Source organism: Castor canadensis, chromosome 7 (genome assembly GCF_047511655.1).
Source record: "Castor canadensis chromosome 7, mCasCan1.hap1v2, whole genome shotgun sequence".
Lineage (NCBI taxonomy): Eukaryota > Metazoa > Chordata > Mammalia > Rodentia > Castoridae > Castor > Castor canadensis.
The window spans coordinates 75,808,299-75,835,057 of NC_133392.1; the positions used below are offsets into that span (position 1 = coordinate 75,808,299).

At 46.9% G+C, this 26,759-nt stretch overlaps 1 protein-coding gene across 1 annotated transcript in view; it reads right to left on the reverse strand.

The window, feature by feature from the left end:
- Antxrl (ANTXR like) overlaps window positions 1-25,244 on the reverse strand; it is a 36,362-nt gene extending 11,118 nt beyond the window's left edge. The window contains exons 1-15 of the mRNA XM_074079552.1: window positions 24,994-25,244; window positions 21,388-21,459; window positions 19,883-19,954; window positions 18,004-18,085; window positions 17,874-17,907; window positions 16,868-16,947; window positions 16,723-16,791; window positions 16,287-16,367; window positions 16,135-16,195; window positions 7,210-7,308; window positions 5,400-5,469; window positions 4,766-4,841; window positions 2,806-2,904; window positions 1,651-1,689; window positions 579-666 (exon numbers count right to left, since the gene is read on the reverse strand). Coding sequence (XP_073935653.1) covers window positions 579-666; window positions 1,651-1,689; window positions 2,806-2,904; window positions 4,766-4,841; window positions 5,400-5,469; window positions 7,210-7,308; window positions 16,135-16,195; window positions 16,287-16,367; window positions 16,723-16,791; window positions 16,868-16,947; window positions 17,874-17,907; window positions 18,004-18,085; window positions 19,883-19,954; window positions 21,388-21,459; window positions 24,994-25,244 — 1,273 coding nt within the window. The remainder of the gene's footprint in view (window positions 1-578; window positions 667-1,650; window positions 1,690-2,805; window positions 2,905-4,765; window positions 4,842-5,399; window positions 5,470-7,209; window positions 7,309-16,134; window positions 16,196-16,286; window positions 16,368-16,722; window positions 16,792-16,867; window positions 16,948-17,873; window positions 17,908-18,003; window positions 18,086-19,882; window positions 19,955-21,387; window positions 21,460-24,993) is intronic.
- Between the last annotated feature and the right edge of the window lie 1,515 nt (window positions 25,245-26,759).

Consider the following 26,759-nt stretch of genomic DNA (forward strand, 5'->3'; position numbering starts at 1 on the left):
AGCTCTTTTTGTTGCATCTCAACTGGCAGTAGGGCCACTGGGTCAGCACTTTTTGTCACTCTGTATGGAGAACCCAAGCCAGGGTTCCACTGACATTTTTCCATCTTTTATGGTGGGAAAAGGTGGCTAAGGACTGACCCTTGTTGTTTTTATTGTCCCTGATGTTACAAGCCTCTTTGTCACTCAGTGTCTTGACTCATCAACCTATAGACTAGGGACTCACATCAAAGATACTGCCGAGGCTCTGGACCTCTGAGGACCAGAGACTTGCGAAGGTCATTCAGTGATCACTGTCCAGAAACTGGATATTGCCCCAGGGGTGGCAGGTGCTGGGGATAAGTCAGGAGGGATAGGGAGATCTCTCATATGTGCTGCCCTCCCTGGTAAGAAAGTGGACCAGAAGGGGTCTGGTCTCCACTCCAGGTGTCCAGGTCTAGTTCCACAGAGCCATGTGCCTTCTCTTGCCCAAGCCTCCGTAATGAGAACTGACTGTCCCTTTCCACCTGAGCCCAATCAGGGGCCTTAACACCCCCACCAAGGGGCCCATGTCACCTCTATTGCTTTGTTCCTGCACCCACAGCAGGAGATGATGACAGTGGGGTATGTATTCACACACGGTGGTGGTGCTGGGGGAGGCGGAGGAGGAGATGGCTCCTCTTCTGGCTCCTAGAAGAAAAATACACCTGACTGTGTCCTTGTCTGCAGCACCTGGTGCAGGTACATGGTGTCCCTTGCACAGCCTGGATGCCCAGCTAATGTTGTGGGTTGAATGGAAGGAGCACTAAGAAGTACCCCTCACTGTGGGGAGGGTCCCCCATGAGAAGGAGGCTCCTAGTTTGCAGATGTGGCATGTTTACAAACTGTTCTCAACTGTTTCTGTGCCCTTGGCTCTCCCAGACAGTCTGTGCTGGGAGAGCCTGGCCTGGAGGCTGTGTAGTGGTTCATCATTGGCAAGTGACTGTCACCTTTACCTAGCTCTGCCTCTCTAGGCAACTCTGCAGTCAGCACAGGTCCTACCTTGGAAGGAAGGTCCATTTCTGATCCTATCCCAGCCCAAGTCTTCCCTGCCCCAGCCACTCACTAACCCTTCTGGTTCCCACTCCAGATGAGCCATGGCTACTCACCCAACTTGGTTCCTGTGCTAACTTGGGGCATCTGTCACAGCTCAGGGTCAGCTGTGACACCCTCCACCCTTGTCTGCTCTGTCATCTCCAAGCTGGCCCCGCCTAGGCCCTTGGCCCTGCCAGATCACAGGGAATAAGATAAATCCCAGAGCTTCAAGAAGGGGACCAGGGCCTCATGAAAGGACTTTTCCAGAAGCCTGGCCATGTCCTCTGTATTACATAGAGTGTCCTATGGATATAGTGAAAGTCCATTGGTTCAGTAAGGGCAGCCACACATGCAGAAAAAGATCCCTATGGAATCAGTTCTGTGACCCAAATTCCCGATCAGGAGGTGCTGGGAACCTGGGGGGGGGTAGGGTGAGAGTTGTCTGTGTGACATCACTATGAGTCCATACCCTCTGAGACCCTTCCTTGACCCTCTGTCCTCTGTTCGTTTTTCAGCTAGGTGGGAGGTCCTGGGCTCAGGTTTCATGATGCTCTGTGTCCTCAGACATGTGACACTATCAGCACCCATAATAGTACTCACCTCTGGTGGTGGTGATGGTGGTGGAGGCTCCTTGACAGGCTGTAATGTGAAACAGACACAACAGGGGCTGGAGGGGTGAGGTGGGCTGCACCTCAGTCCTATAGACAGAGGGACGCTCCCGAGGGCGTCAGTATGGTTGTTCTGTACCTGTGGTGCTGTGGCCAACTGACCCAAGAAGAGCCCAGTACCTCCCTGTAGGGGGTTGGGAGATGAGTGGCCTTGGATATTGGTCCTTATAGAGAGGCCCTGCTGCTGCAGCACTGTTCATCTGTCTACCCACCTATAGCAGTGCCCCTCTTCCTCTTTCCTCTGGGGAAACCTCACTGTCCTTGGCCCTTCCTGACCTCCCTGCCCTCTAGTGTGGTCCTCCAGTTTTCTCTGCTGTGTTTTCCTGAGCAGAGATGGGTCCTGACTGGTCTGTTCTGGGTTCTTTGTCTTTCCCATGCTTGCTCTTTCTTCTTCTCCAGCTCTCTGGAATGTTCCTTATAAATTCAGGTCACCAGTACTTCTGACTTCCCTTCCACCTAGTACTGGTTTTGTCCTTTGCCCTTGTCCTGATTTATCCAGGGCCATAGTCAAATCCTAGGATGGATGGCATTTCATGCTTATGCCCTGAGCAGATGCCTGAATCTGAGTTCCCTGTAGGCAGGATGCGCTGCTCCTTTGTGCACCTCACAATCCAGCATAGGGCCATACACACTGGTGACAGATGAAGGAGTGGTGGAAGGTGCTAGAAACATGCATGGTGTTAACAGCACAGCTGTCCCAGCAGTAACTCATCCTTCCTGGTCAGAACCACCCTGCATTTGGGGCCATTGGCCTTGTCCTCTTCTCTTCATATAGAAGCTATCCCTGGATCCCTGTCTACCTGAGGCCTGCTAAGGAACAGCTTCAATGTACTAACCTGGTGTCAGGGGCCTGTGGTGGGCTGGCCAAGGCCCAGGGCCACCTTTGACCACTTCTCCATGCTGGCCTAGCAGGACGCCCTTTGGGAACCCAAGCTGGAAGTTGGGTCTGGGTTTGTGATGGTAGAGGCTTGGTCAGAGTTGATGGGAAAGTGGCCATAAGCTGGTTCATGGGGTGTCACATGTCCGTGTCCCTGAGAGGGAGGGTGTGTCCTTGCACTGCAGGGCTGGGCAGGTGGGGGACACTCACCTTTCTGTAGCATAGCCTCCAGCAGCACCACAACAGCAGTGGAATCAGTAGCAGCGCTGGCAGGAATGCAAGTAAAGGCAGTCTTGTGACTGTCTCTGCCTATAGGAGAAGTATATGGCAGACAGCACCTCAGGCAGAGGCCTGGGGGACTTTCAGTGGTGTGCCTACCCTTTGCTTCCCATCTGCTCCCCCCACCTCCCTGGTTTTATAGACTTGAGGGACCTTGTGGGGCAAGAGTCTGGGCTGGTCTCCACAGCAGCAAACTCTACCTCTCACCGTTTTCTGCTCCAGGAAGGCCCAGGATGCTCTGGGCCTGAGCATCCCAGTCTCCACTGTTGGTCTCTGCTAATAGTATGGGGCCTTTTGAAGATGACAAAAAGCTATAGGTGCTCAAATGGGGGAGTGTCAGGCTACTGGGCACCTGGGAGATGTGCAGGCCCAAGAGCAGAACCAGGAGACTAGGGTCCTACTTCCTGCCTCTCTCTGCACTCCTGCAGCCTGCCTGCTGATCCATGAGTGGATGGGTGTGCAGGATGAAGCAGGAAGACCCAGAGGAGACTGTCACTTCTGTGGGGGTGCTCATGACTGAGAGACCCAAGGCTGGAGACAAATGTGCACCGGCTTCCCTCTCTCAGGCCTTTCCTTCCATCCTGCTGCACTGGGCTCAGGTGCCTGGATGGCATGGAGCTGGGTAAAAAACCTTGGGAATAGCACCATCCTTTGTAGGGAGTCCTTGCTAAGCTGAGCATAGCTTATACCTGAGAGCTTCCCTTGGCAGTGGGAGGGTGGACCTTGCAAGTGAGAGAGTGAATAGAGAGGCACCGAGAGGGAGGAAGCAGGGGAGACTGGCTGAGTACACTGCACATGACAGAGTTGTCATCAATAGGTTTGGAGTCACTCCAGAGGCACCTGCACACCCATGTCTATTGCGGCACTATTCACAATAGCCAAGTTATGGAAACAGCCAAGATACCCCACCACTGACGAATGGATTAAGAAAATGTGGTATCTATACACAATGGAATTTTATGCAGCCATGAAGAAGAACGAAATGTTATCATTCGCTGGTAAATGGATGGAATTGGAGAACATCATTCTGAGTGAGGTTAGCCTGGCTCAAAAGACCAAAAATCGTATGTTCTCCCTCATATGTGGACATTAGATCAAGGGCAAACACAACAAGGGGATTGGACTATGAGCACATGATAAAAGCGAGAGCACACAAGGGAGGGGTGAGGATAGGTAAGACACCTAAAAAACTAGCTAGCATTTGTTGCCCTTAATGCAGAGAAACTAAAGCAGATACCTTAAAGCAACTGAGGCCAATAGGAAAAGGGGACCAGGAACTAGAGAAAAGGTTAGATCAAAAAGAATTAACCTAGAAGGTAACACCCACGCACAGGAAATCAATGTGAGTCAATGCCCTGTATAGCTATCCTTATCTCAACCAGCAAAACCCCTTGTTCCTTCCTATTATTGCTTATACTCTCTCTACAACAAAATTAGAGATAAGGGCAAAATAGTTTCTGCTGGGTATTGGGGGGGGAGCGGGAGGGGGTGGAGTGGGTGGTAAGGGAGGGGGTGGGGACAGGGGGGAGAAATGAACCAAGCCTTGTATGCACATATGAATAATAAAAGAAAAATGAAAAAAAAATAGGTTTGGAGTCACATCAATGGAGTATTGATTCAGCAGCACACACCATGACTGCAGCTGGTGGAAACCTCTGGTCCCTATGTCTGGCACACCCATGTGGACAGTCCTGGACAGTCTCCTGGCATCCATCCTCACTGCTTCCCCGTTCACTTAGCTGAAATTGGAACAGGCATCCCAGGGGCCTGTGTGCACCAGGTGTACTCAGTGTCGGCTGAGACCCTCTGGTTCTTGGGCCTCCCCAGGAGGATCCACAACAGCACAGGGGCACAAGACAGCCAGAGGACTGTATCTTACTGTGTTACTCACACAGGAGGTGCTGGTGATGTTCAGTTTCTCAAAGAAGGTGATGCCATTATTCAGGCTGACTTCAATGGAGACCTCCCTGATGCATAGAAAGGGAGTTGTTGAGAGGAGGCCCCTAGAACTACAGCTTAGCACTTAGGTGAAATTGTAGCCCTCAGTAACTGTATTGATAATGATTCTGAAATTCAGCACTTGGACTTCAAGAGAGTAGACAGGTTGGTAGTAAGACCACATTCTCCCAGGCACTGGGAGGTCAGGCTTTGTTATGATGGCCAATGAGCTGTGGATGGGCCACGCAGGGCCTTTATGGTGTATGACTCCATTGTGATCATGGGCAAGGGATCAGACAGGTGTTCACATCATTTTGACATTCATTAGAGAATATGTTGTCTTAGCGCTAAAAGGTGGCTTGGAGTAAAGGGACTGACTCTTGGGCACACCATCTTCAGCATTTGGTCTTTGTCAAAGCCTGGCTACCGTGCAACCCTGAACACCACCAGGAGCAACAAAGGCAGGTGAGTAAGTACCTTCCACCCATCTGCAGATAGACATGAGCTGCTAGGCGGAAAGGACACCCCACTTTCTGTATGCATAATGGCAACACTGACCCCCGGTACCTCCAACAAGGGGTACTTACTCTCCAGGATTTTCTATCTTTGGTGCAGGACAAGTAATGGTCGTATCAGTCATATTGATGGCTTTCTTATCTAAAAGGAAGTGACAGGAGATTGTCCATGGGCATCCCATCCACTCTGTCACCCTCCATCCTCTGCCATGAGCAGAGATGACACTTTGCCCAGAGACCTGCTTCCCCTTCTTGCCTTCTTCTACTTAAAGACACCTTCTGAGCACTGCTCTGCCTAGCACCGAGCAGTGCCCTGGTGTCCATCATGGCTGGGCAGCAGTGGCCGTGCTCAAGAGCTCACGTGTCAGGGACTGAAAGGGGCAGAGGACAAAACAAAACATGGAACAGCACAAATGGCAGAGTGCAAGGTGGTGTCTCATCCATGGGCAGAGGAAGGGACAGGAATGCAGAGGCAAGGATGGCTGCTTAGTTATGGGTGACCTGTCCGTTCTTTTAGAGATGGAAGTTCTCACTTAAAGAATCTGAGATGGCCAGGCATGAAATGGTGTCCTGTCTGGAACTTGATGAGAAATGCTGTGGGTGATGGTGTCAGGGAACACACGTGGTATGGGCTGGGAGTTGAATAGGGCGTGTGAAAGTGCTTCAAGTTCATACAGTTCTTGCTACCTTTGCAAGATATGCGCCCAATCCATTAATATCAGTTCTCTCTAAGGAGCTGAGGTTTGAGCTGAGACCAAGCAACTGACGAGAGTCAGGAAACGATCCTAGTGAAGAGTGTTCTGGGTTGTGACAGTGGCATGTGCCAAGGCTCTGAGGCAGGGTCTACTGAGCTATTGAGTTGGCAAAGATGTGAGTAAGGATGTGTGGACTGGGCGCTGTGAGGGCCTTTGTTTTTTTATTCCAAGTTTGATGGACATGTTGGGAGACTGCACAGATTCTAGATACATAGAAGTTGGTGGACTAGGTATGGGGATAGAGCTAAGAACAATCAAGGCTAAAACTGGGATTTTTGAGCAGAGGTTCTGTGGGATGTAGACTTTACTGATATGGGGAAGCTTAGAGGAGGGAACACGGATTTCCCCCTCCCTCCCTTCCTCCCTTTATTTTTCTTCCCTTCCTCCCTTCCCCTCCCACACTGTCTCCCTCCCTCCTTATCTGCCTCCCTCCTTCCCTTCCTTCCTTCCTGCCTTCCCTCCTTCCTTCTCTTCCTGTGGGATCTTGGGAGCTCAGGTGATTCTATAACAGGCAGCTGTGCAATCTTCTCAGTCCTGAGCCCTCATTCCCTCCATCCTGCCTGTGTTGTGATGAGGAGAGCTGAGAGCCAAGCTGCATGGTTGATGACTCTCTACCTGTCTGGCTCCAACTTCCCAGGTTCCTGGGTTCCCCCCAATAACATGGGATGTATCACATCTTGGGAAGGCTCTGTGTACCCAACTAGACTCAATACCAGGGAAAGGCATCCATGAAGAGAGCTATGGCTCACCTCAACCCAGCAGTGATATGTCCCACCCCCGCCGTCCCCACGAGGTGGAACTGCAGGTTCTGATCCTCAGTTTTAAGGGAAGGGAGCTGAAGATGGAGTGGGGCAGATGCTGCTATAAGGACATTCCAGCACCAAGCCAACCTCACTGAGGGCAAAGCCTTCTCCCAGCATCTCAGGCTGCTTGGCATATATTGTTTGCTGTGTTTAGAGGAAGGGAGAGGAGGCTGGGAATCTCAGCCAAGTCCCCCCTTCCATTCATCGATCTACACTCCTCCAACCACACAGCACCCACTGGCCACAACAGCTACGAATTTTGAAGGCAGAGGGGAAGGATGTATGGGAAATGTGTAGCTCACAGGGACCAAAAGGGCTACTTACCCAAGACCTTGCTGTCTTTGAACTTGAATCTGCAAATAATTTCATCCATGCTTTTTGCATTATGAAAACCTTTTCCATTAATGACCACTTCATTGGATACTGCAAAGACAGCATTCAAACATCTGTGTGTTGGAATAGTTCTGGTCTCTACTGTTCATGGTGGCCATCCCGAATGGAATATCCAGGGAACCCATATGAGGCAGCAGCTGTGTCTGAGCCCCTATCTGTGGGTCCCGCAGGCCACATACTTCTGGTGTCACCTGGGTATGTACTAATGCATCCGGGATGGAAACTGCACACTTGGGAGCTCTCTACCTACCATCCCTGAGCCCTGAATCTTCTGAAAGATGCTCAACTCCACACCCACATCAGACCAATTCAGCTGAAGTCTTAACAACCTGAAGTCACCAGTTCCCTTCAGCCAGGGAGCAGCTGTGCAGTGAGCCAGGCCCTCCTGGGAGGTGGGGCAAGGAGCTCCCACAGCACAGGCTGAAGTTGCCTCACTGATATGAGAGATTCTCCTTCCTTGTATTTTCTGTGCCTAGGATCAGGGGAGGCCCTTGTTCCTCCCACCCCCAATGCCACCACTCCAAAAGATTGTGTCTTGTCTTTGGTTCTAGAGGCCAACACACTTTTCCTTATAGGACCACGGTCTGCCTACCCTGGTGGCCAGTCAGCTCTCCCTTCCACCCATGTGGGGCCTTCCTGTTGAGGCCAATGCACAGGGAACAGTGAGGGCAGCTGGGTGTCAGCACTGCAGGTTTTCAGGCTCTAAATCCACTTTCATTTGCTTACATGGCTGCCCTGTGGCCCATGCCTGGCTCATTCCATGTCCAAATAGCATTTGCGATGCCTCTGGTCAGTTTACCAAAGGACCCTTCTCTGCCCCTTCCCTCCTTCGTTGACTCCCTGGTACCTGAACTGATGCAACATCGGCCTGAGGAAACAGTCTATTTGTTTCATTTGGGTCCAGGTTCCTGCCTTGGGATTCCCCTCTAAGTGACTTTCATCCTGTAGGTGGCAACTTTGTGCAAGATGACCAATAATTTCACAGGTCAGTGGATAAGCCACCTGTCACCTTGGTTCAGTTGCAGCAAGGAAAAAGTGACAAGTCACATCTTCACCTGTAGTTTGTCACATCTGCACAGAGACCTAGGCTTGTGTGTGCAGGGATATATTCAGAGATGTGCAACAATCAGGCTGGCTACATTGCAGTACCCAGATGAGAAGAGACTCTCAGGGTGGAGGTGTCCTCTGTGGAGAGTGGATTATGAGAAGCCTATGAGAACTGGACCTAGGCACAGCTGTGCCCAATGTTCTGTAGGCTGAGTTCATCACAGCCCCAGCCACAGAATAAGGCTAGAGTAAGATGCAGAGCAGCTGTTTTTCCTAAGAAATAATCTGTAGGCTGAGATTTGGCACAGCTCCAGCTGCAGAAGAGAGTTAGAAGGCGAGATGCAGCTCAGCTGCTTTTCCTAAGTTGTTTAAGTTCAGAGAAGCAGAAATGCAGGTTTCTCTCACGCCCCTCCCTGAGAACTGTTGCTCCACCTTGTTTACCACTGGATATAAAAGACTTGCTGAAGGAGGATGTGAGGGTTTTGGCTTTTGGCTTTGTGATGGGGAAGGCTTTTTGGATGTGGGAGGATTGCTGGAGGGAGATTGCTAAAGGGGAAAATGAACTGCTGAAGGGAAAGTGCTAGAGGGCAAAGAATCGCTGAAGAGGAATTGCTAGCAAGTCTGAGGGCCGAGACTTTAAGAAAGCTAAAGAGAGAACATGGGATAGTGCAAGTCTGGGGGAAAAGACTTTAAGAGAGAATATGCTAAAGAACTGCTAAGAGTTTTCCCACAGCAAAAAATTAGTACAGGAACCAGAGGGGAATGAAGAAAATAGATACTCAGATCCAGACTCCAACAAAATTAAGATAAACTGTGCCAAAGGACCCAATGAAGCCCACAAGAATAATAAAAGAAGACATACTACAGGTACTCAATGAGAATTTTATAGAAATGATACTGGATAGGGTCAACCAAAATGTACAGGAGACACTCAAGAAATTCCAAGACAACAAATATAGAGAATTTGAAAAAGCAAAAGAAGAAATAAAGGAAACCATAGAAGCACTGTATAAACACCAAAGTGAAACAGAGAACACGATGAATAAATGGATAAATGAACTCAGGACAAAAATAGACAACATTAAAGAGGAAACCACCCAGGATATGGAAAACCTCAGAAAAAAGAACAAAACAGAACTGCAAAACAAAACGGAAGGCCAATCCAGCAGAATAGAACAAACAGAAAACAGAATCTCAGAACTTGAAGATGAAATGGTAATTAAAGGAAAAACCAAAGAACAATTAATTAAACAACTCAAGACCTGTGAAAAGAAAATGCAAGAACTCACCGACTCCATCAAAAGACCAAACTTGAGAATCATGGGCATCGAAGAAGGAGAAGAGGTGCAAGCGAAGGGAATGCGTAATATATTCAACAAAATAATAACAGAAAATTTCCCAAATCTAGAGAAAGATATTCCCATACAAATGCAAGAGGCCTCCAGGACACCAAACAGACCAGATCAAATTAGAACTACCCCATGACATATCATCATTAAAACAAGTTCAGAAACTAAGGAAAGAATACTGAAGGGTTCAAGAGAGAAAAAACAAATAACATACAAAGGTAAACCCATCAAAATCACAGCAGACTTCTCAACAGAAACATTAAAAGCAAGAAGAGCGTGGGGTGAGATCTTCCAGGCACTGAATGAAAATAACTTCAACCCCAGTATAATCTACCCAGCAAAACTATCATTCAAAATAGATGGAGCAATAAAAGTCTTCCATGATAAGCAGCAACTAAAACAATATGTGACCACAAAGCCACCACTACAAAAGATTCTGCAAGGGATTCTGCACACAGAAAGTGAAACCCAACTTAACCATGAAAAGACAGGCAGCACCAAACCACAGGAAAAGAAAAAGCAAGACAGTAGAGAGTAACCTCAACTTAGGTACACACAATCAAACCTTCAAACAACTAAAACAACTAAATGACAGGAATCACCACATACCTATCAGTACTAATGCTTAATGTTAATGGACTTAATTCACCCATCAAAAGGCACAGCTTGATGAAATGGATTAAAAAGGAAGATCCAATAATTTGTTGCTTACAGGAGACCTATCTCACCGACAGAAATAAGCATAGGCTTAGGATGAAAGGCTGGAAGAAGATTTACCAAGCCAATGGCCCCCCAAAACAGGCAGGAGTAGCAATACTTATCTCTGACAAAGTAGACTTCAAACCTACATTGATCAAACGAGATAAAGAAGGACATTCCATACTGTATGCACCCAATGTCAACACACCCAATTTCATCAAACGTACCCTGAAAGACCTAAAAGCACATATAAACGCCAACACAGTGGTTGTGGGAGACTTTAACACCCCATTATCATCAATAGATAGGTCATCCAAACAAAAAATCAGTAAAGAAATCCAAGATCTAAAATATGCAATAGATCAAATGGACCTAGTTGATGTCTACAGAACATTTCATCCAACTTCTACACAATATACATTCTTCTCAGCAGCCCATGGAACCTTCTCCAAAATTGATCATATCCTAGGGCACAAAGCAAGCCTCAGCAAATATAAGAAAATAGAAATTATACCGTGCATACTATCTGATCACAATGCAGTAAAAGTAGAACTCAACAACAAAAGTAAAGACAAAAAACATGCAAACAGCTGGAAACTAAATAACTCATTACTTAATGAAGAATGGATCATCGATGCAATAAAAGAGGAAATTAAAAAGTTCCTGGAAGTCAATGAAAATGAAAACACAACCTACCGGAACCTATGGGACCTAAGGCAGTCTTGAGAGGAAAGTTTATAGCCATGAGTGCATATATTAAAAAGACTGAAAGATCCCAAATCAATGACCTAATGATACATCTCAAACTCCTAGAAAAACAAGAACAAGCAAATCCCAAAACAAATAGAAGGAGAGAAATAATAAAAATAAGAGCTGAAATCAACGAAATAGAAACCAAAAAAACCATACAAAGAATTAATGAAACAAAAAGTTGGTTCTTTGAAAAAATAAACAAGATCGATAGACCCCTGGCAAACCTGACTAAAATGAGGAGAGAAAAAACCCAAATTAGTAGAATCAGGAATGCAAAAGGGGAGATAACAACAAACACCATGGAAGTCCAGGAAATCATCAGAGACTACTTTGAGAACCTATATTCAAATAAATTTGAAAATCTAAAAGAAATGGACAGATTTCTAGATACATATGATTATCCAAAACTGAACCAAGAGGAAATTAATCACCTGAATAGACCTATAACACAAAATGAAATTGAAGCAGCAATCAAGAGTCTCCCCAAAAAGAAAAGTCCAGGACCTGATGGATTCTCTGCTGAATTCTATCAGACCTTTAAAGAAGAACTGATACCAACCCTCCTTAAACTGTTCCACGACATAGAAAGGGAAGGAAAACTGCCAAACACATTTTATGAAGCCACTATTACACTTATCCCAAAACCAGGCAAAGACACCTCCAAAAAGGAGAACTATAGGCCAATCTCCTTAATGAACATTAATGCAAAAATCCTCAACAAAATAATGGCAAACTGAATTCAACAACACATCAAAAAGATTATTCACCACGACCAATTAGGCTTCATCCCAGGGATGCAGGGATGGTTCAACATACCAAAATCAATAAATGTAATAAACCACATTAACAGAAGCAAAGACAAAAACCACTTGATCATCTCAATAGATGCAGAAAAAGCCTTTGACAAGATCCAACACCATTTCATGATAAAAGCTCTAAGAAAACTAGGAATAGAAGGAAAGTACCTCAACATTATAAAAGCTATATATGACAAACCTACAGCCAGCATTATACTTAACGGAGAAAAACTGAAACCATTCCCTCTAAAATCAGGAACCAGACAAGGATGCCCACTATCTCCACTCGTATTCAACATAGTACTGGAATTCCTAGCCAGAGCAATTAGGCAAGAAGGAATAAAAGGAATGCAAATAGGTAAAGAAACTGTCAAAATATCCCTATTTGCAGATGACATGATCCTATACCTTAAAGACCCAAAAAACTCAACTCAGAAGCTTCTAGACATTATCAAAGCTATAGCAAGGTAGCAGGATATAAAATCAACATAGAAAAATCATTAGCATTTCTATACACTAACAATGAGCAAACGGAAAAAGAATGTATGAAAACAATTCCATTTACAATAGCCTCCAAAAAAATCAAATACCTAGGTGTACACCTACCAAAAGATGTGAAAGACCTCTACAAGGAAAACTATACACTTCTGAAGAAAGAGATTGAGGAAGACTATAGAAAGTGGAGAGATCTCCCATGCTCATGGATTGGTAGAATCAACATAGTAAAAATGTCGATACTCCCAAAAGTAATCTACATGTTTAATGCAATTCCCATCAAAATTCCAATGACATTCATTAAAGAGATCGAAAAATCTACCGTGAAATTTATATGGAAACACAAGAGGCCACGAATAGCCAAGGCAATACTCAGTCAAAAGAACAATGCAGGAGGTATCACGATACCTGACTTCAAACTATATTACAAAGCAATAACAATAAAAACAACATGGTATTGGCACAAAAACAGACATGAGGACCAGTGGAACAGAATAGAGGACCCAGATATGAAGCCACACAACTATAACCAACTTGTCTTTGACAAAGGAGCTAAAAATATACGATGGAGAAATAGCAGCCTCTTCAACAAAAACTGCTGGGAAAACTGGTTAGCAGTCTGCAAAAAACTGAAACTAGATCCATGTATATCACCCTATACCAAGATTAACTCAAAATGGATCAAGGATCTTAGTAGCAGACCACAAACTCTAAAGTTGATACAGGAAAGAGTAGGAAATACTCTGGAGTTAGTAGGTAATTAAGAACTTTTCAACGAAATCCCAGCAGCAGAGCAACTAAGAGATAGCATAGATAAATGGGACCTCATAAAACTAAAAAGCTTTTGTTCATCAAAAGAAATGGTCTCTAAACTGAAGAGAACACCCACAGAGTGGGAGAAAATATTTGCCAGCTATACATCAGACAAAGGACTGATAACCAGAATATATAGGGAACTTAAAAAACTAAATTCTCCCAAAACTAATGAACCAATAAAGAAAGGGGCAAGTGAACTAAACAGAACTTTCTCAAAAGAAGAAATTCAAATGGCCAAAAAACACATGAAAAAATGCTCACCATCTCTAGCAATAAAGGAAATGCAAATTAAAACCACACTAAGATTCCACCTCACCCCTGTTAGAATAGCCATCATTAGCAACACCACTAACAACAGGTGTTGGCGAGGATGCGGGGTAAAAGGAACCCTCTTACGCTGTTGGTGGGAATGTAAACTAGTACAACCACTCTGGAAAAAAATTTGGAGGCTACTTAAAAAGCTAAACATTGATCTACCATTTGATTCAGCAATACCACTCTTGGGGATATACCCAAAAGACTGTGACACAGGTTACTCCAGAGGCACCTGCACACCCATGTTTATTGCAGCACTATTCACAATAGGCAAGTTATGGAAACAGCCAAGATGCCCCACCACTGACGAATGGATTAAGAAAATGTGGTATCTATACACAATGGAATTTTATGCAGCCCTGAAGAAGAATGAAATGTTATCATTTGCTGGTAAATGGATGGAATTGGAGAACATCATTCTGAGTGAGGTTAGCCTGGCCCAAAAGACCAAAAATCGTTTGTTCTCCCTCATATGTGGACATTAGATCAAGGGCAAACACAACAATGGGATTGGACTTTGAGCACATGATAAAAGCGAGAGCACACAAGGGAGGGGTGAGGATAGGTAAGACACCTAAAAAATTAGCTAGCATTTGTTGCCCTTAATGCAGAGAAACTAAAGCAGATACCTTAAAAGCAACTGAGGCCAATAGGAAAAGGGGACCAGGAATTAGAGAAAAGGTGAGATCAAAAAGAATTAACCTAGAAGGCAACACACACGCACAGGAAATTAATTTGAGTTAACTCCCTGTATATCAATCCTTATCTTAACTAGCAAAAACCCTTGTTCCTTCCTATTATTGCTTATACTCTCTCTTCAACAAAATTAGAAATAAGGGCAAAATAGTTTCTGCTGGGTATTGAGGGGGTGGGGGGGAGAGGGAGGGGGCGGAGTGGGTGGTAAGGGAGGGGGTGGGGGCAGGGGGGAGAAATGACCCAAGCCTTGTATGCACATATGAATAATAATAATAAAAAAGAACTGCTAAGAGAAAACATGGGACAATGCCAGTCTAAGGAAAGAGGTTTTAAAGAATAATGAAGAAAGGTTTTAAAGAAGACTTTAGAAGCAAGTTTTTAAAGAATTGTAAAGGAATAAGGCCTTAACGAATAAAGATGGAGAAAAGAAGCAGAGTAAATGAAAAGAATAATAGAGAAAAGAGGCAATGAGGCTGTGTGCGTTTCCATCTGAGCACCCAGCACACCTGACCCAACTTTCTGTCTGTCTGTCTATCCTGTGTCCTTTCTGCATCTCCTGTTGCCACCCAGTTAGGCTCAGTTAGGTTCAGTAGTAACAGGAGCAAGAAAAAGCTTACTTCAGTTCTCTACCCACCTTTGCCTTCAGTGCTGCAAAGTCCATGGCCTTAGTTTAACTGTGTAAAGAGGGGGCAGGCAGGAGCATCCCAGAGCCAAGGACCAGAATGGACAAGTCAGGACCATCTCTCTGAGAACCTAGCAACTTCCAGATGCTGCACCAATCACAACATCACCCACTGTCCACATCTCCTGACAACACCAATATGCTATTTCTGTCTGTTGGAGGCCACAGTGCAGTCTCTTAGTTATGTGGTCCAGCCCCCAGCTGTGGTGTCATGGGTAGCAGAGCTGATGTGAACTCTGTTTTCTGTACCCAGTCTGTAATGATGGGGTCCCCCACAAATGACTGGTGGCCAGGAACAAGCACAGGACAAAACACTACCAACACCATCCACACATTACAAACACATATCATACATTCCACACACACACCCAAACATGGACTCACCACACACCTCTCACACATGCCATTGAACCCCTTGCAATTCATACATATTTCATTTTCACAAATGAAACACACACAATACAAACATCACACATTCCACTCACACATAATAAATACCAAGAAGACACATCACATGCCACATACCACATGCAAACTCAGAGACACAGCACACATCACATAAACACACCATACTGTACAGCATACCCAATACCCTCCCACAACACAGCACATCACAGAAACCCACCATACAGACATACTACACACACACACCACACCACAGACTTCACACACATCACAAACACCACATGAACACATACTGTAAACACTCATATCACACACCGACCCACACATGTGCGAAACCCACACACCATACTTTCCCCCACATGGCACAGGAAGACATAAAATACACATACACCACATATATGGCATAGCACACACAACACACTAAACACACATGACACATATGACCCCCTTCCCACATCATGCCACACACAAACACCACACTCACACAGGCCTTCATATGCATACACCTGCATACCACACACACCATGAACACATCATGCCCACACAAACACTTACCACGCTCCCCATCCATGCACATTCCTGTATAAACCACACAACCTGACAAGCCTGTACACAAACCACATGCGGCACCTACAGAATATGTGTACATGTCACACACACCACACACACCCTGGAAACACCACACCACACAGACACACTACACAAATCACACACACACGAACAATACCACAGACACTCACTCAAACACTCATACAAATATACATATTAAAGTGCCTGCTTGCCTCAGTGGCCCTCGGCTTACCTCCTGTGCACAAAGCGGATGGCTCCAATGATGTGACCTCAGTGCAGGTTTTGGATGCAACCTGGAAGGGAGGGGGAGGAGGGGCAGGAGAAAAAGGCTCAGAGCCCGGAGAGATGCCTTGCCCAGCCCTGCTCACATCCAACCCCACTCACTGCGTCAGCGATGCCTGGCAGAGCCTGGAATCCATTGTCCACCCCAAACATTTTTTCTGGGGAGTCTGCAATTGCCCTCATCTACAAGGGAAAAGAAGTGGCTTGAGCTGCCCCTGAGGGGTAGAAGGAGCAGCAAGTGCTCAGACCTGGGACACTGCATTTTGCCCTCAGGCTGTGCGTACAGAGTATCAGGTGCTCAGAGCCAGATGCTGGCTTTGCCTGCAGCCCAGGCTTATGCAGTGGGAAGGTCTCCCACCTCCTGCATAGGGGCAGCGAATTTACTCAAACTCCTAGGTCATTCTTCTGCAGGTGCTACCCATTGTCCATGTCACCTGGGAAGGATGAGAAAGTCACCTTCTGGCAGGCTTGAGAAGCCACCTTCGAGACCTCTCACTGATAGGCTTCAGAGGGTACCTGGTCCTCCCACCCAAAGTACCTGATCTTTATTATAATCCAGCACTCCCACGGTGTACACGACTGCCCCCATTTTCCGAGACCTGTCAGCCTAAGAGAAAAACTATGCTAAAGAATAAGTCTCCAAACACTTGGGTGAAGTGCTGGTACCCATCCACTAGACTTACCGCCTGCTGAGTCTTCTCAAATGCTTCTGGCACCAGTGTTCCATCAGTCAGAGCTATAATCATACTGGGAACTTTTTTGCCTACAGAAGAAGCAACAAGTTGCCGGGCAAATTTCCAAGAGCGCTCTGATGAGGTTCAGGAACTGCCACAGGCTACCATGGCTAAGCAGAGCTCACTGCTGGCAGGCAAGTTGCTCCCTACATCTACATCCATGGGAACTGGTAGCCACACCCCACCTCAGCCACCCAGAGACTCCAGAGTCAAAAGGAGATTTTGTCCATGACCCATTTTATAGAAGAAGAGATTGGGGGTGGGTGTTTCAGGGCCCTGCCTACCATTGGCCTGGACTCTTGCTAATCCCACTGGGGAATCTTTGTCGTGATGGAGCCTAGTCACTGCCCTATGAGTCGCAGCCTGCATTCTGGGTAGAGGTGAGCATCCAGAGCCCCTATAAAGGAGCCTCAGAGAGGCAGGTTACAGCCTGTAGGTGGCACAGACCACAGATGGTTGTGCTGTTCACTGAGAGCCTAGAGGTTCAGATCTCCTGGTTGGAGGGCATTGGCAAGGGATCCTGCATTCCCATCTATTCCAGGCAAAGCCCCGAGGGCCTACAGTCCACAGGAGCATGAGCCCTGGATGTGCACAGCTCTTTGCACTGTCTGACATAGGAGGCAGACCCAGTGAAGGAAGACATGGAAGAAGAGGACCTGGTCAGCCAGGTGGAGCCAAGCTGTGGTTTCCACACACCGAGCAGAAACAGAGGCTCACGGGTTTTCCTTTTTTCTGTTCACAGGGCCCATCAGTAAGTCGAGGACCTCAGCGTGGCCAAGAACCACATATGTCCACAAGTGGCCCCCTCAGCAGCATCCTGGGGCAGGGGAGCTGTGCTCACTGCACAGGGGGCCCTGCTGCTCACACAGGTGAGCATGTGGCTCTAAGAGCCAGGCCAGGAAAAGGCCCCGGACTCAGAGTTTTCCCCATCCCAATGTAGGCACAGGCAGCTTACCTCCTGAATTGGCTTTTGTCATCTGCAATAATGCCTGAAAGAGATGAAGGCACATGGAGGAGATTGTGAGATACTCCAAGTAATTCTCTAAACTATGAGCCAGCATCTGTGGAAATCTCTCTCTACGAACCTTTTCAAACCCGAACTGCATGTTTGTGTATCCCTCAGGCACGACTTGCTCCAGAGTGCTAAGTCCCTTATGAATTTTTTCTCTGAAAAATAGTGAAAGGAAATGGACAGCAATGAAGTAGCTCCAAAACTGTAAGATGTAGCTATGTCCACTGTAAAGAACACTTGGACAAGAGAGGGTGTCAGGCAATAGCTTACCCTGCTCTGGGTCTTTGACAGGAAGTTTTGTGGCCTTCTGTGTCCCTGGTCTCACAAATACTGTGGCAGGTCAGGAGGGGGTACGGGCTGCTTAGCAGGCCCCCTGGGAAGGTCTGGCTTTCTCTGAGCTTAGTCCTGTCTCAGGGTACTAAGGGATTGGGGGCCACTCCAGGAAACCTACCGGGACTGCATCTGTTGTGAATGGGAGCAATCCAGGGATGTGCATCTGTGTGTCCCAGTGGCACTGTCATTCTTAATCCTAACCCTCAGGCTAGGATCACCCTCTTTTGGAGGACTCTACTTTTCAGTGAGAAGGACTGAGGTTGCACAATGTCATCCTATTTGGCCCCTGCCAGCTGTCATCGCCCAGGGCCACAGACCCCTCTGTCACACTCCTCCCTTACCTCACTGCAGGAAGCAGCTTATGTGCTTAGAAATAGCCCTGAGCTCCAGGACCTCATGTGTTCATGGACCAATGTACCTAAACTGGCAGAAGTGCCTGTGAAAGCTGGCCATGAGGCAGCCCAGCGCTGTTGTCCAAGATTGGCTTAGGACAGATGTGGCAGGTAGGCCAGCCTCTGGTGGCAGTACTAGGACAGGAAGGTGGGCAGAGTCTCCATTCTATCTAATCCAATGTGACAGAGTTTAGGTGGCTCAGCAAGGAGATCCGCACAGTGGATGCTGAGGTGGCTTCCTGCTGGAGGCAGAGTCCCTGCCTCTGAGGACTGTAAATCCAGCCCCACACCCCAGTAGAACCAATCAGGGTCTACTCATTCGAGCCTAGTTCCCTGATCGGTACCTAGCCCAGCTCTTACTTTGTCTCTGGGCTCTGCCGCAGTCCTTCCCTTCACCTCATTGCCTCCCACCTAGTTCTCTCCCTAACTCAGGAGTAGGGCACACCCAACCAGGGCGTCTCTGGGCCACACAGCAAGCCCCTATCTGCTCCTCTCCACAGTTGGACCCGAGGTGACTTCTGCATATGCCATTGGCCTCTCTGTCCCTTGGGGACTTGGCTTGTCCTAATTCACATCCTGTTCCTTGCTACTCTCCAGGTCCCTGAGCAGAGGCTCCCAGAAACCTTCCCTCACCCACCTAGTCCTCAATGTCCCCTTCCCTGTTTGTTCTCCTCTTATTCTTTATAGAATCCAGGCATTGCATGCAAAGTGCCCCTCCTTCCCAGCCATCCCAAAGTTCCCTGCTTAACTACTTTTGTGACTCTAGGCACAGATGGGCCACCTCTGCCCTGCAGTTATAGCTCCATGCAGCACTTAGCTACGGACGGACTCAGGGCTTCACCTAGAACTCCCCTCTTCAGTCACACATGGGGGCCTAGCAATCTCCACAAAGCGCCTAGCCCTTCTCCCTGGTTCCCAGTCTATGTCCTTACTCCCAGAGTGACAAATGACCATAGGCCCTGGCAGTTCCTATCTGTGCTACCCCAGTTCCTGAACTGTTGTCATAGTCAATTCCTCAGGTAGAATTTGGGAGTGGTGGATGACTGGGGACCCTCTGGATTCACAGGGCTGGGGGGCCCACTTAAGATGGGGTTTTGGGACTGGGATATTTAGACTGGAGGTCAGTGTGGGTACTTTGGGAGGCAGATGGTGCATTGAAACCCTCAGCCTCCCAGACAGCCTATGACCTGAAACTCCAAAACACATTGAGGATCAAAGTGCCCATACTTGTCTGAAGTGAGTGGCAGGAGAATGGTGGCATCTGTAGAGTACAGAATGAAGGACATCCGCAGATTTGGGCTGGGAAGGAATCACAGCTGGTGAGAAGTCGATGCCCTAAGTCAGAGGACGTCAGGAGCAACAGGGAGAGGCTTGGGCCAAAGCCTGGCACCCACTCCACTCTTCTGCACTCACACACTTCACAGATGGGCTGTTGAGGTGACTGTGAAGGCTATAGAGACTGAAGCCGCTAGAAAGGGAGACTGCCAGGATCCCCTCCAGGCAGTGTGTGCACACATATGCACACATGTGCACCCCAACTCCCCACACTCACACATACATACACTGATCCACATGAATGCACAGACATGTCTACACACACTGACACAGAGATACACACAGATGCACATATTTACACACAAACACACACATGCAGGCAAACACACCTGTGCACACCCCCACCCCTGTGCATACACACTCATATACTCCCATTGACACAATGCACACATTATACACAGAGACACATAGGCACAGACATGTGCACACACTGACACACATATGCACACACACACTAAACAGGCAAGAAGATGCTCACGATCCTCAGCCAGGGCTCCCCTGACCCCTGGCCTCTCTGTACTGCCTCCTTCTTGCATCTTTAGCTTCCTTTCCTCTTCTGTCTCCCCATCTCTCCCAGGCCATAGAAATTACTCTCCCTCTTGACAGCCATTCAGACCCATGCCCCTCTTCTCTCTGTTCATTGGTCAGGACCCTCAGGCCTCTTAGCAGATTCCTGCACACCTTTTTCGCTGAGCTCCCCAATGTCCCTGCCCTTTTCCTGACTCAAGTCACCCACAGTTATCACACTTTTCATCTGGGAGCATAAGCCTGGTCTTGTTCTTTCCCTGCTCAAGAACCTGCTATGGCTCCCAGTGGGAAGTCCAATGTCCTTGTCATGGCATGATGAGTCGCTGTGACCTTGGCCCTCAGCTGACCTGTGCAGCCTTTTCCTCGCAGCCCTCTCCTGAGTTACCCTCACTCCCTAGCCTCACCTGACCACCCACTCACTAGGCTGTGGTCTTGTCTTTTCTCCATCCTTGGAGATCACGTTCACATTTCCACATTCTCTTGGATGCTACCCTGGAATTTTAATTTAGAAATCCTTGCCTTTTCCTTTATCCTTCCATGGCAAGGCCTCTGCCATTTCTTTTGGCCCTGAGCAGGCTGTGATAAGATGTGAGCTATTGAATTACTGGTCTGCCTTCTTGGTGTCCTTCTTAGCTTGAGGGATCTGCGAGGGCAAACTGGGACCCTCCACTATGCCCAGGCTCCCCGATAGAAGCATCTAACACAGTGGAGACCCTGTAGGACCCGTGCACTCTGTTTCCTGCTCTGCTCAGAACACTGCCTTGGATGTGGGCTCCCATACAAGGGCTCCTACTCCCACCAAGTCTAATGCATGTGTCCTCTGCTTCTGCCCCAAGCACTAAGGAGCTGGTGGCATGGAGAAGTCATACTTTTGAAGCTTCTTCACCAATTGCTCCACAAATGAATAAATTTCATTCCAGTTGTTGTCCACACTGCCTGACCTGTAGAACAAAGGAGACATGAGTCATGGGAAGCGAATCCATCAGGAAGCACAGTTCTTGCCTCCCCAGCCTCCAGCAGGCTCCTTAACCAGAGGCAACCACGCCAAGGCAGTCACCACACTGGTGTCATTTTTCTTTTGATTTTACTATTTTTCCTCCTATATCCTTCCCAGTGTGGAACTGGTTTTGGTCTTGAGCAGTGGCCTAGTTCAAAGGTGTTGTCCTTGAGCCAGTGGGAACAGTGCAGTCCTTACTTCTGCTTTCACATGGCTTGGGGACATTTCATGAGCTGGCTCCCTAGACTTCATCTTGCATAAGTTGGAACACAGGTGGGATAAGGGGCAAACTCAAAGGAGATACTCAGAGATGTGGAAGACCCAGAAAAGAAATTGGATGAGAATCTGGGAGTTTAGATGTTCAAAAGCGGCCATGTACACAGGGAACTTTAAAAAGCCATGCATATGTAAAGATAAAAAAAAAAAAGAAAAGTGTCGACAGTCTGAGTTGACAAATAGAGACATTGTGGGAATATAGGAGGATAAAGGAGAAGTATTGGAAACAGTCCTTGAAGAAATGATAGCCAATAGCATCCCCAAGTTCATGAGATAGCCAATCTATAAATCTAAGAAGATCAACAAACCCCAATAAGGATAAAATAAAAAGAACCATACCAAGACACATAACTAAACTACCCATAGCCAATCAAAGAGGGAGTCTTCAAAGAAAGAAAGAATGAACTTATTTTATACACTATATCCCTTAAGAAGACTATGAACTGATTTCTTATCTGAAACTTCAGGGCTGGAAAGTAGCTCTGATTTCCAATAATCTCCCCGTTTCCAGAGAGGTCTTCAAAGACTTGCAGGAGATGCTGAAATAGTTGAAACCTATATGTACTGTTTTTTCTGTTGTAATTTAAAATCTTTCACTTTTTCACTTATAGAAATCACTTTCTTTGGCAAATCATAATTACCAGCATCACTATTCTTGTGCTTTGGGGCCATTATTAAATCAAATAAGGGGTACTTGAATAAAAGTACTATGGTAACATAAGAGTTGATCTGAAAACAGAGATGGCTATTTTGTGACTAACAGGTGGATAGGATGTACTGCACAGATACAGTGGACAAAGGAATCATTGATAACTCAAGTGAGATGGAGAGGGATGGTGAGAGATTTCATTACACTATTTAGAATAGCATATAATTAAAAACTTATAAATTGTTTATTTCTGGAAGTTCTCATTTAAAACTTTCTGACTGTGATTGATCATGATAATTGAAACTATAGAGATGAACGTATGGGTAAAGGAGGACTACTAAATTTAAGGAGCTGATAGAAGAAAGCTGTTAGCCAAAAATCCTATATTCTGCAAGGCTATTCTGCAAAATTGAGAAAAAAATGGCACATTCATAGGTAAATCAAAGCTGACAGAGTTTATCACCTCTAGAGCTACCCTTTAAGAAATACCAACAGAAGCCGTCCAGGTTAAAATGGAAGACAGTAGATGATCATAGAAAGATTTTTGGTAAAGATAAAACATGCACAAACATAAGTGCCAGTACTACTACAATCTTGGTTTATAACTCCATTTCTTTTCTACAGCATTTATAAGACATGAATCTATGTTACTGGGCATACAACATGTAAAGATGTAATTTGTGACATTAATAAGAACAGTGCATGATGTCACACATAGTAGTGTTTTGAGTGCAATTGGAATCAAGTCAGCAGCAGTTAAGACTGGATTGCAATAACATCAGGCTGCTATAAAAATAACCATGTGTTCATAATAAAACATCCATAGTAGATTACACAAAAAGGAAATGATACTGGAACCAAAACGTATCATTATGAAAAAAATCAGTTAAGCACAAAGGAAGAAGACATGGAGAAAAAGAAGAACAAAAAGTAGGAAACATAAGGAAACAAATATAAAAAAGCAAAAACAAGACCTTCCTATCAGGAATTAAATATAAACGGATTAAACAAAAACTTCCAAAGACTTAGGTGTTCAGAATGGATTAAAGAGAGAAAGAGAGAGAGAGAGAGAGAGAGAGAGAGAGAGAGAGAGAGAGAGAGAGAGAGAGACATAGAGGTGGTGCTCTAACTCTATGCTGTTGATAAGAGATTCAACTTGGATGTGAAGGCAGCAACAGGTGTGAAGTAAAAGCTATTCCCTGCAAACAGAAAGCAAAGGAGAACTGCGGGTGACTGCAAAAGTATTAGACAAAATGGTATTTAGGCAGAAAATTGATAGATGAGACAAGGGATAGCATTCTATACTGATAAAAGGGTCAATTCCCCAAGAAAATAAAACAATTGTAAGCACATCTGCACCAACAATCTGAGATCCAAAAATTATGAAACAAAATTGGCAGACTGAATGAGGAAATAGGTAGTTGGGGGACATCAATCCCCTACTTTCCAGAATGGACACAAGTATAAAGAGTGGAAGGAAATAGAGAAACAAGAAAATAGAAGACTAGAACATTACTAAAAACAACTTATCCCAAACAGATATGTGCAGAACACTCTCACTGACAACAGCACAATACACATCTTTACATTTTTCTTAAGTGCACATGGAACATTCTTCTTCATAAATCATGTTAGACCAAAAAACAAGTCTTAAAAACTCTACAAGTTTGAAATCAGACTTAACATAATGGAATAAAGCTAAAACTGATCCTAAAATAGGAGGAACTGAGCCTGATAGGAAAACAGCCCAGCCAGGAGCTTGTCTTGTCCCCAACACCTACACTGGGGCACCTTGCCCACCCAGTAGCCCACTGCATACCAGGGCACCGGAAAGAAACCATTTGTGTTCTCAGCAACCCGGGATGTTTGCAGGAAGCCTGCCATGTAGGGGAGGAAGAACTGTGGGGACCCCAACCTTCTGATGGCTGCACCTCCACTCTGACAGCTAGGAGCATGTCATGCTCAGCCCAGCAGGAGGGCTGAGAAAGAAGCCCAGGACATCTCTCCAAGACCCAAGGCCACCCATCTCCCTTCCTTGACAGCCTATGGACAGGCACCTAAGGGATATCCTGGCTCAACCAAGGCCACAGTGAGACAGACCCAAATGCTCCCGACAGTTCAGGAGGGGAATCTTGTCTCTGCCCCTGATGAAAGACAGAAGCAAAATACATAAGGACAGGAAAGCAAAGAATGCGAAGCAGTGACACTGGCACAGGGGCCACCAGAGATAGCTGAGCAATGACTCCAGAGCCCACATGTGAGCTTCTCACATGGCTGAGAAGGTATCTTCTAGGGGTCAGCGGGCTGCCCATGCAGCACCAGATCCAGCCAAGGTTCTGGAGTGACAGAAACATCTAGAATCCTATGTTGGCTTCCCTACCTTCAGAAAGTAAGTTAGTCACAGAAGCTTGAGACTGGGGTCTGACCACAGATGGGCTCTGCCTGTCCTGTTGCAGAGCTGAAGTCCCTCAGGTGGTCACCTGCTTAAAGTCACTGGGGGACTGACCTCTGCTTCCCTTGGTTATCTTGGGACAATGTAGGAAGGCGACTCACTTGTCCAGGATTAAGTAGAGGTCGAAGGCTCCTTGACATTCAACCTTTCCTTGCGCCTGGCGAAGGTGCTGCTTAGCACCCGGGCCACGGCGGTGGTAGGAGCTTCTGGAGCCCTTGGCCAGGCGGTGGAATATTCTCCAGCCAGGGCCATGGTACTTGAGGCTGCCTGCTCTACAAAATAGGGGAGGCAGCAGCAAAAGCAGCAGCAGGAAGAGCACTGAGCAGGGTACCCGGGGCCCGTGGAACCCCATTTTCTCATTATCCAATGGCCTTCTTAAACTTTGGGGTGCTGTGCAGGGTCACATGTAGACTGAGCGACAGCCACTTCTGGCCTCCTGCTCTGCCATTTCTGACTATGCCCAGAAGCAAGGCCCCACCTACCCTCCCACCAATGCTCACGGGCCCTCCACCAGGTTCCCACTCAGAGCTCAGGAACTGGGGGCAGTAGCTGGCTCTGGGGCATCCAGTCACCAGCTACCTGCACAACCTGCCCCACCCAGGCAAAATACCCTGGGTTATGATGGACAGGAAGGTTGACATGGTGACTTTGTGACCTGCAGTCCTGCTCAATGACCACATTGACAGTGCCAAGTGAAAGTCTTAGGACCTTTGGTGGGGGGAGGGGTGTCAGATGAGGCCTTCTTGTCTCTCATAGGTGGACCTTAAGGAGTCAGCTCAGGAAATCCAGGAGTTTTGTCAACTGAGAGCTGGTGGCTGTGGCACAGATGAGTGTCACTGTGGATGAGGAAATCCAGGGAATGAGAGGCCAGTGTGTTGGAAATGGTGAGGTCATCTGTGTGCACACAGAGATCAGCCAGGCGATGGCAGGATCTGGAAAGGAGGAAGACCACGCACTGTGACCAAAGTCCTGGGGGAGTGAGGGACAGTGCAGTTACCACTACAAAGCCAGCCAACCCTGGGGATGTAAAAGAAGAACTATTTTATTGTGCACACAGGTGGCATGTGGCAGACCATCAGGGGGTGGGGGGATGTGGCAGAGTGGGGAGGCCGCCGTGTTGGGGGACGACCTGAGCAAGGGGCAGGAATCCTGTGAGGGAGCAGAAATTATCTGGAGGATTCCCCACTCTGGCCTGGGCACATGAGCTGAGGCCTCCGAGGGTGGCCCCTTGGGACTGTTCACAGAGACCCTACACATGGCCATTCGAGGCTTCCTCACAGATTGGTGGCATCAGGGTTGGTGGTCTTGTTTCATGGTGTCTCAGAGCTCCGGGATTTGCAGTGAGCGAGGCAGACGCTGTGGAGCCCTTTATGACATCATCTCAAAGTCACATAGTGTCATTCTGCTCTACTCTAGTCAGAGCTGTCACCAACCTGCCAAGGCTCAGAGGGAGGCCACAGACCTGAAGGTTAGGGGCAGGGGTGTGCGTGGGCTCAGCCTGTGCCCTGACACTGCCGGATCACAGTGCCTGGAATGGCTGGAGGTGCCATGGTGAGGAGAGGCACAGACAATTTGCACTGAAAGGCAATGCAGAAACTTCAGACTGGGAGGGGAGATGAACGATTTTGTTCTGTATGCACAAGAGTGATTTGAAATCCTTTCCCTAATAAATCCAAAATAGATCTCAATATGTGTAACTAAATTACAGGTGATACACTGCAATGGGTTTGTGGGATTTTTTTGCTGTTTTTTCCTTTGAATTTGTCTTTAAGATAACAGAATGTCTGAAGAAGTGGTGTGTTAAAATCGATGAAAGTACAACTTCTTATTGAGTTTCTCTTTTCACATCCTGCATGGCACTTCTTAC